Source organism: Salmo salar, chromosome 27, assembly GCF_965601325.2.
Source record: "Salmo salar chromosome 27, fSalSal1, whole genome shotgun sequence".
NCBI classification, from domain to species: domain Eukaryota; kingdom Metazoa; phylum Chordata; class Actinopteri; order Salmoniformes; family Salmonidae; genus Salmo; species Salmo salar.
Genome location: NC_138317.1, coordinates 12,104,066 through 12,114,484, shown reverse-complemented (window position 1 = coordinate 12,114,484; position 10,419 = coordinate 12,104,066). Strand labels below are relative to the sequence as shown.

Below are 10,419 nucleotides of genomic sequence, written 5' to 3'. Positions count from 1 at the left end.
GAAGAGGAAGCGAGAGATCCCACCCCCTAATTTTTTCAGGTTCATACACAGTCAATCAACGAAGCAGAACAGAACCAACTGCTTAATGCACTGGTGCCTATGGAAGAGCTACTCCCTTAAGCAGACCAGTACTTCAATGGTATACGGCCTAAGTGGGACGCCTTCATTCATCCACTATATTTGAGTCCGCATCCTGCTTTTATGCAGGATGAGATTCAAAAACATAAGTATCGCGATATTATGACACGTACTCTTTATTTACGCCAGCGAATGAAATCACGCGAGGTTTCTATAAATTTGACTAAATGCCACGTCTGAGAACGAATAGACACTTTTGAGATCTTCTGTTGGGAATAACTTATTTGAGAAACCGTTATCACTGACCCGCAACGTTGCAGACTGTCTATCCGTGCATAATTACAGCAGACAGGTGAGTTTAGGGCAATTCGTTTATACTGCAACATTGTTGTCATCACCGCTAACAACTCCAATTACCTATCTAGGTAACGTTACCCATTGTTTGCTATTGTACTTTGCTAGTTAAGTATCCCGCCAACTGATTTTGCATGCAAATCTAAACTGCGACATCTGCATTCGTTTAATCGCATTCATAGGCAGCTATTGTTGATGTGGCTAACTTAGCTGTTAGCCAAACAGTTAGTGGCTAACTTGCTAGGCGTTAGGTACAACAACAATTAACATGCAGTATGTTTCAAGCCATCACTTTAATCACACGGCCTAGCTAAGTTAGTTACTCAGCTAGGCTACTAACCCCATTTGGGACACTACCCCTCTTCCTTAGTGTTTGACTCCTCATACCCCCCCTTGAAAAGTGTACGCCTATTGCCTTAGCAGAGGGCCATCATGGAAATGCTGTTAGGTATAGCAGATGGGATGTCAATGGAATGTTGATAATGTTAATTGTCTAACTAGCTAGTTAGCCTAATTTTTTTCTCTTCTCCACAACTAGCTAGCTAAAGCCATCCACTGTAACTACCCACAATATAAAAACAACAAGATATTGTTATATGAAGCTAGTATTGCTGTACTATAGCAGCCTGTTGTAACCATAGATTTTCCCTTTGTGTGTCTGTCCCAGGTGAGATGATGGCCCATGGACGTCTGCTAGCGCTAACACTGTTCACAGGAGCGGTGCTGTTGCTAGCCGCCCAGCTAACTGTTGCTCACAGTCACTCTCATGACCATGGGCATGCACATTCGCATGGGGGTGGCGGTTGCCATGGTCATTCCCATGGCGGTCAGAAGCTGCACCAGGGGGCGAGCAAGTGGAGTGCTGAGGCCAACCTGCCTCCAGCAGAGGAGTCGCACCACGGACACGCACATGACCACGGACACGCACATGATCATGCACATGACCACGGACACGCACATGACCACGGACACGCACATGACCACGGACATGACCACGGACACGCACATGACCACGGACATGACCACAAGGAGGAGAGTGGACACGGGCACACCCAAGGAGGGGAGAGGGTGAAGAGGCAGGCGGAGGGAGAGAAGAGGGACATAGTGGAGCTCTGGATGCAGGTATTGTCAGTGGAGACCTTGGAGCAAGACATGACTGTTGTTCTGGATATTTTATCCATTATTTTTGTCCAGAACCTGTGCAACATTTAGATGTCTGTTAGTGGTCATAGCCTACCTTCAATCAAATCATATGCAAAATGTCATATCTTTGTCTGTCGGTATCCCTCCTGTTCGTTCCTGACTTTTCCTGTGCAAACATAGGCTACCTACCTCTCCAGATTCAACGGATCACTACTGTAGGTACAAAAGCAAACAGAATTACTGCTTTCACTTTTCAACAGACATTTCCCTTTTGCCAGTGAGTCTGTTGCTAAGTGATGTAGAGTTCTATTGACTAGTTTGGCTTTGACAACTGGACTAGACAACCTCACAGCAGTGTACTGCCAATAACTTTCTGTTGGTTTTGACTGCAGAGCGAAATGTCTCTTATGAAGTTTACATTTTTATTTGCTATGTTCAACAGGATTAGGTTTGTTAGACACTGTTTTAACATATTTAAATGTGCTGGTCAGTACAACTCATGAGGTCAACTATTTAGGTACTGTCAATTGAATTGGACGGAAACTGGAATGTATATTTGGCATTCAATTATTGAAAGGCTTGGAATCCAAGCACTTTTGTAGACAGGAAATGGCTTTTCTTTATTTGATGAAGTTCATTAGATTGGTTTGAGACCCTTGGAACTCAGCACAGCCATCCTTATCAAGTGTGAGATTATTTTACCACACACAAGCACACTATTAAAGTGGCCCCTTATGACCTGCTATCTATGTTTCTCTCTTATCGTTAGGCCATCGGTGCCACTCTGCTGATCAGTGCTGCGCCCTTCCTCATCCTCTTCCTGATCCCGGTCCAGTCCAATACAGACCAGCACCAGAACCTCTTGAAGGTGCTGCTGAGCTTCGCCTCTGGTGGGCTGCTGGGAGACGCCTTCCTGCACCTCATCCCTCACGCCCTGGGTTAGTGAATGTATACCAAGTATTGTCACGGTAGATTTCTTAAGTGAAAATAATTGATTGCCTATCTATTCTATTCAATATGTTTAGGTATGATTCTGGGATTTCATCTTTACGCAATAATCAGTGAAGCAAATTTAAGCTCTAAGATGAGCAAAAACATTTTTTGTTATTGGTTTATAGTTAAAAGGATGTAGTCATGCCAGTCTGTTTCTTTGTCTGTCTTTCTTTCATGTTCATTCTCTCTCTTGCTTGTTTTCACAGAGCCTCACTCTCACCATGGAGACGAGGGACAAGGCCACTCTAACAGTGAAGAATCACAGTATCATGGCCACTCACATGGTACAGCTCTGTCGTGATCTCTAGATTTACCATCACCATATTATCCAGCTTATCCATTACATACCAGTATTTAGCATGCTTCAGAATGACACTGACTCACTCTCTTCTACTCTTTATTTTTTGAGTCTGGCCCCATTTTGGCAAACGGCATGTCCCTGACGGTGTTCCTTATCACGCCTGTAGGTGCCGCCCATGGTCACATGATGTCAGTAGGGCTGTGGGTTCTCGGTGGAATCGTGGCCTTCCTGGTGGTGGAGAAATTTGTTCGCCTCCTGAAGGGTGGACACGGACACTCCCACTCTCAGGGTAGGTAGTACACTTTGATTTGAGTTTGTAGCGTGGGGGAAAAACTGAACAACAATTTTGCTATTTCAAGGCTACATCCATTCAATATGAGCTTTCTTTACCATAACTCACATGCCTTGAAATGATCCCTCTGTATGCAATGCATTTTTTTTGCTTATTGCCCACTTCGGCCTTTGTCTATATCTATGTAATGCATGTCAATTGTTATGGAATAGGTTCGGTAGTTACGTTTACATTTGAGTCATTTAGCAGACTCTTATCCATAGAGACTTACAGGAGCAATAAGGGTTTAAGTGCCTTGCTTAAGGGCACATCTACACATTTTTCACCTCGCCGGCTCGGGGATTGGAACCAGCGACCTTTTTGTTACTGGTCCAACGCTCTTAACCAAGGCTCCAAGTTTAGGATTTAGGAGCATAATTCCACTACACTACCGCACTCCACCCCCGGGGGGCAGCAGCTGGTTGGTTAGGTGCTCTGCCAAGAAGTCTTGTGAAGCCTTGATAAGAAGGATCTGCAGTCAGTGAATTTTTTTGTTATCTTTACTTTTGGTTCAGGCCTTTTTGTACTTTTTGTTTTTGTATATATTTATTTTGTCACCATGAACTAATGATAATCCGATTGGGCTGGCCGACTCAGGTGTCAGGACGGAGCTGGCCCTGAAAACAGGTAAAGTGTCTGTCTCCTGGGCACATGCGTATAACATGGTCCTCATACTCTATCCTCTCACATAAATTTGCACATTAAATCAGGTTGCAGACCATTTAGCTAGGCCTAGGACCCCTAGACCTAGTGAATGCAGCCAAATCATTAGGCTAGCGAGTTGGTTTCGTAACTCGACCTCTGGGTCCATTTTGAAATCTGGCCATTGATGAGATTTTCATCTAGCCGAGAGCTGCTGTATGGTTGGGTGATTTGATGCTACTCATCTACTTTTGGAATGAGGCAGGGTCAGTAAACCAAAGAGTTATGCACAACGTTTTTATTTTCTTTCCTATTTTCAGCTGCTCCTAAGGCAAAGGAGAGTGACGGGGAGAAAAAAAAGAAGAATGAGGGTGAGAAAGATTTAAAAGAGAACAAAGATGAGAAGACTCCAAAAGAAGTGGAGGAGAAAACTACAGGTAAGATAGTTGAATAATTGCCACTTAAGTTCTTAGTGGGCAGTTTGCCTTCACTGAAATGGCTCTTTTAAAATCTCAAAACCACTTTTGCTCCATGAGAATATTTACTTTATGACAACATTTCAGTTACCAGCGTCCCATCAAGCCAGTTTCTCTGTATGTAACTATTGCAATGTTGTGGTTATTGTCCACTCTCCCTTCACAATATTAAGCAGGGCAAACTCATTTTGTTTATTTCTGGTACATCAAATTAAATCGATCACAGCATGTTTTTGGACTCATTCAGACGTTTTTAACATGATTAAGTGCAATACCTTTGCAAATATGTACAAAGGTCAATTTATATTCCTGAAACTTCAATTGAAAATGATGCTGTCGCGGCTTCCTGTTGACAAGACATTTGATAAATATCCCAATGTCAAAACGCAGTTCATGTGTCCAAATCAATAAATAATATGCTTCAACAGTTCCTGATATATTGAAAACAATTTAAATAAAACATCCTAAAAAAAGAACATGTGCAAGAATAGTAATCGGATTATTTTTTTATTTTTTTTACGAGCACCTTATAAACTGCACACATCTGAGAATTTTTACATCACTGGTTAGAAGAGAATTTGTTGAGTCATCTAAATTCTAGAATGCCGGATCGAGATTCTGGGAGGCTGCTGAAATGGGGCAGAAACAAATAATTTGCTTTAACTTCAACGAATCAAGACCTTGCATAGGATATCAATAGTGGTGAGCAATTAACTGAAATGACAATTATTTTTTCATTATTATACATTTTTTATCCCCTTTTTCTCCACAATTTTTGATGTTGTCTCATTGCTGCAACTCCCCAATGGCCTCGAGAGAGGCGAAGGTGGAATCATACGTCCTCTGAAACATGACCTGCCAAACCGCGCTTCTTAACACCTGCCAGCTTAACCCGGAAGCCAGCCACACCAATGAGTCGGAGGAAACACTGGCGACCGGGGTCAGCCTTGCAGGCACCCGGCCCACCAAAAGGAGTCGCTAGAGCGCGATGAGCTAAGTAAAGCCCCACTGGCCAAACTCTCCTCTAACCCGGAATTGTGCGCTGGCCTACGGGACTCCCAGCCACGTCTGGTTGTGGCACAGCCCGGGAATTAACCCGGGTCTGTAGTAACGCCTCTAGCACTGTGATGCGGTACCTTAGAACACTGCTCCACTCGAGAGGCCCTGCCATCAACCTTTATATAGAGCGCCCCAAATTGTCTGCCATTTGAGCTTAAAAATCCTGCGATGGACAGGCACGTGTAACAAAATCAACGGTACCAAATATATGAATATTTTTTTAAAGCAATCGATTTAATGCATTCGTGATGACTGAACTTTTATACAACAGTAAATGTAGCACACTCAGACATTTTTACAACAATTACATGTATTTATTTGTACTTCAACCATGGAGAGTTAACAAATGCTCCTAAGCACAATTTAACCAGGTGCTCTAGACTAGAGTCCATAGGGTCTGAGCAGCAGGCTGAATGTTTGCCGTCCCTATCAATATAGATATCAAGGTGTCTGGCTACCTGAACCTGGCTGCTGACTTCACACACAATTTCACTGACGGGCTGGCCATTGGGGCATCGTTCCTGGTGGGCCCAGCAGTAGGCACAGTCACCACTCTCACCATCCTGCTGCATGAGGTGCCCCACGAGATTGGCGACTTTGCCATCCTGGTCCAGTCTGGCTGCACCAAGAAGAAGGTAATGCACAAGCTTCAGCTTTTCATAATGATTGATGTTACACATACTGATGTCAGACAGGAAACGGAAATGTTCTTGACTATGTACTGAAACATGCTCGGTACAACATCTGTCATGACGACAACACAAAGCCTATTGACACATGGTGGCAGCAGTAGGATTCGTGTCTTTTCTGTTCCAACAGCCTGTATGAGAAAGTCTCTGTAGGTAGAAATGTCCATTGACAACTTCCTCTTTCCCATCAGGCTATGTGTCTACAGCTGCTGACAGCCTTGGGGGCTCTTGCCGGCACAGCCTGCTCCCTATTGGCTGAGGGGGTGGGCGCGGCCGCCACAGCCTGGATCCTACCATTCACTGCGGGTGGCTTTGTGTACATTGCCACGGTGACGGTTCTGCCTGAGCTGCTGGTTGGCCGCTCCAGTCTGGGCCAATCAGTGATGGAGATCCTAGCGATGCTGGTTGGAATTTACATGATGGTGCTAATCGCAGAGTATGAGTGAGACAGTGAGTCATCAAAAATAAAGGGAGGTAGAGGGAGGGAGGGATTTAGAGGAGGAGCAGAAACCGAATGAGAAAGATGGATTTATACGATTGGAGGGAAAGATACTGATGGAGTTTAAAGGAGAGGGTGAGAAGATAAGTGACAGACAGGGCTTTCACAGGACTGGACTAGGTTCCAAAGGGGACTTGAATGGGGAGTAGCTTTTCAACACAAACCATCTGTAGGATGATGAGCAATAAGATTTGAACTGTACAAAGTCCTCATCAGCATGTCTAAGTCAGATAGGTCATCAAACCGAGACTTAGGCAAGCTACGCAGATGACTTGGGAGTTGTAATTCATCGTCCATTTATAATTGCAGAGTTTATTCCCTTTTGGTCATAAAAAGGCTAACCAAAACAATGTCCATTTAAGTTGCCGTGAACTATAGTTAAAACTAAAATCAAGAATTGCAATCACACCAATATGTTTAATGCTTACTTTTGCCTTTAATTGTACTTGCAGAGAGCACAGATTGAACTAGACAGTTAAGTGGTTAGGGCATATTCCTGGCTTTAAATTAAGGGTTTATTTGGATCGGAGTATGTTAGTCTACAACTGGAACATTCCAATGAAATGAAAAGGGAATAATATTGTAATGTATAGTCCATAAACCAGGTCCCCAAATAGCAGCCATCTTAGATACTTGACATATGAGGCCAAGAGGCTCCTGAAATGTCATCAGCTTCCCGGAATGTGACTTATTGGGAAACATGAATAAGCTGCTTTAGATGTCTACAGCACACAGCAGTTACTGACCACGCTACTTGTTTGTAACTGTTTTCCTTACTGTTGGATGCTTTCAAGTTGCATGTAAATCATGAGTTGTACCAGTATGTGACAATGTATATTAATTGAATTATTAATCAACGGTAAGTGGTGTAAGCTCTGCTTAGAGGACCATTGGAGTATGATTTGCTTTAAAGTAGTGAATAAATTGCTTTAAAATGTGCCCTTCACGTGAATTACATTCATAATGTGGAAGTACAGTAAATTAATGTATTTGGGGTGGACTAGCCATTTGGAAACTGAACCGATTATCCAGAGTGACAGGAATTGGGGAAATATTTCTTCCACCCTAATTCATCTTAATGTGTCTGGAAGGAATGTTTGACCTACCTTTTGAACAACTGAATGATGAGCCCTCTTCCACTTTTGTTTAGTGTTAATAAGCCGCGGCAAAGGTTTTGTTGAATTGTAACATTTATTCATTTTTATTCACGTGTACTATTTTTTTTCTTTTTTTTTCCCGAATGGGTGTCTGCTCTCCCTCCACTCTTGAATAATACAGTAGGCCTTATGTGTCATAAAGACAATCAATGCTGTAGCTGTTGTGGTTAGAAAGAGCTCCCTCACTCTGAACCATTCTGTATGTATACGACTGCATCTCTGGGCTGATTCCAAACCAACCCCATGCTGTTACCCCCATTACCTTGACTTTTGTTATGCATCTGAAATGGTTTGTATTGTCAATATTGTTTAGTAAGCTGCTTTACCTAGGCATCTGTGATGATGCCTAGGTAAAGTAGGTTGTTTCCTTCCAATGTATTCCTTTACATCGACAGTCTTATCAGATGCTTTAAGTTGTCAACATTGGCCTATAGTTGGGTGCAATGGCTTGATTTGGAAATCAGCTTTTAATCAGAGGGACCAAGTAAAGGACTAATGTTAGTGGTGGGTGGGAGATTAAGTGAGTATGGTGGAATTTTTGTTACTTTGTTTTCTTGACTTTTCATTAAACAATTTAAAATTCCCTTACAATGTTTACACTATTTTACTGGGTCCCTGTTTCTCATTAGATTACATGAAAAATACAAGCAATCCAATACTTGATCAGTTTATAATCCAACCTAGGCTAGATATTGGTGGGGAAACGAACAACCGATCACAAACATAAGACGCAGGATAAGTGTGGCCGTATTCTTATATGTAATATACATACACTAAGTGTACAAAACAGCAGGAACATCATCCTAATATTGAATTGCACCCCCTTTTTACCTCAGAACCACCTCAATTCTACAAGGTGTCGGAAGCGTTCTACAGGGATCCTGGCCCATGTTGACTCCAACGATTCCTACATTCGTGTCAAGTTGGCTGGATGTCCTTTGGGTGGTGGACAGTTCTTGATACACATGGAAAACTGAGTGTGAGAACCCCATCAGCGTTGCAGTTCTTGACACACTCAAACCAGTGCACCTGGCATCTAATACAATACCCCATTCAAAGATACTTAACTTTTGTCTTACCCATTCACCCTCTGAATGGCACATACAATTCATGGCTTAAAAAGCCTTCTTTAACCTGTCTTCTCCCCTTCATCTACACCGATTGAAGTGGATTTAACAAGTGACATCAATAAGGGATCATAGCTTTCACCTGGATTCACCTGGTCAGTCTATGTCATGGAAAGAGGTGTTCCTAATGTTTTGTGCACTGTATGTAACTGCTTTGCTTGAAATATCATAGTAAAACTTTTCCGTTACCACAAAAATACTTTTAAAGAATTAAAGCAAGCCCCGCATCTTTACTTGTAAAGTCACCCTCTAGTTTGATCTTGATGCCATGTCTTATTTTGAGGTGCTTTGACTGTCACGTGACGTCTATGCGAATATTGTTCAAATTCGCTAGCTAGCAACTGTAACGATGTGTTTGAGATAAGTGCTCATTGTGCAAATGTATGTTTTCAATAAACATTGGAGACGAAATATAGTTACATGTCAACAATCTAAGCCAACCCCGTCTGTTTTGTTGCTAATCAGCCAACCTGTCTATTGGAGAAGCCGTTGGTGCCCAGAGCCATATACACTGAACAGAAATATAAACGCAAAACGTAAAGTGTTGGTCCCATGTTTCACGAGCTGAAATAAAAGATCCCAGAAATGTTACAAACTCGCAAAAATATTTCTCTAAAATGTTGTGCATAAATTTGTATACATCCCTGTTAGTGACCATTTCTCCTTTGCCAAGATAATCCATCCACATGACAGGTGTGGCATATCAAGACGCTGTTTAAACAGCATGATCATTACACAGGTGCACCTTGTGCCACTCTAAAATGTGCAGTTTTGTCACACAACACAATGTTTCAAGTTTTGAGGGAGTGTGCAATTAGCATACCGACTGCAGGAATGTCTACCAGAGCTGTTGCCAGAGAATTGAATGTTAATTTCTCTGCCATAAACTGCTTCCAACGTCTTTTTAGAGAATTTGGAAGTAAGTCCAACCGCAGACCATGTATAACCACACCAGCCCAGGACCTCCACATCCGGCTTCTTCACCTGTGGGATCGTCTGAGACTAGCCACCCGGACAGCTGATGAGACTGTGGGTTTGCACAACCAAAGAATTTCTGTACAAACTGTCAGAAACTGTCTCGGGGAAGTTCATCTGCATGCTCATCTTCCTCACAAGAGTCTTGACCTGACTGCAGATCGACATCGTAACCGACTTCAGTGGGCAAATGCTCACCTTCGATGGCCACTGGTGTAACAGTGTAGGTTCCGTCCCTCTCTTCGCCCCAACCCGGGCTCGAACCAGGGACCCTTGCACACATCAACAACTGACACCCCACGAAGCATCGTTACCCATCACGCCACAAAAGCCAAAGGGGAAACCCTACTTCAAATCTCAGAGCGAGTGACGTCACTGATTGAAACGCTATTAGCGCGCACCACCGCTAACTAACTAGCCATTTCACATCGGTTACACTGGCACGCTTGAGAAATGTGCTCTTCACAGATTAATCCCGGTTTCAACGGTGTATGTTGTCTTGTGGGCGAGCGGTTTGCTGAACAGAGTGCCCCATGGTGGCGGTGGGGTTATGGTATAGCCAGGCATAAGCTACGGACAATGAACACAATTGCAT

The 10,419-nt window shown here is 43.0% G+C and overlaps 1 protein-coding gene across 1 annotated transcript; it reads left to right on the top strand.

Annotated features, from left to right (window-relative positions):
- Positions 1–251: 251 nt before the first annotated feature.
- On the top strand, positions 252–8,313 carry slc39a7 (solute carrier family 39 member 7). The gene is made up of 8 exons (XM_014177311.3): positions 252–430; positions 1,100–1,554; positions 2,345–2,513; positions 2,775–2,852; positions 3,036–3,158; positions 4,163–4,279; positions 5,816–6,012; positions 6,258–8,313. Exons 2-8 carry the CDS (start codon positions 1,105–1,107, stop codon positions 6,510–6,512), a joined length of 1,389 nt encoding a protein of 462 aa, XP_014032786.2. The 5' UTR covers positions 252–430; positions 1,100–1,104; the 3' UTR covers positions 6,513–8,313.
- Positions 8,314–10,419: the final 2,106 nt, after the last annotated feature.

Bases quoted from the DNA above. Each gene is read 5' to 3' on its own strand.
- slc39a7 (XM_014177311.3), top strand. From the start codon at position 1,105: ATGATGGCCCATGGACGTCTGCTAGCGCTAACACTGTTCACAGGAGCG. The intron at 3,159-4,162 runs GTAGGTAGTACA...TCCTATTTTCAG, and splicing joins CGGACACTCCCACTCTCAGG to CTGCTCCTAAGGCAAAGGAG. The intron at 4,280-5,815 runs GTAAGATAGTTG...CTATCAATATAG, and splicing joins AGTGGAGGAGAAAACTACAG to ATATCAAGGTGTCTGGCTAC.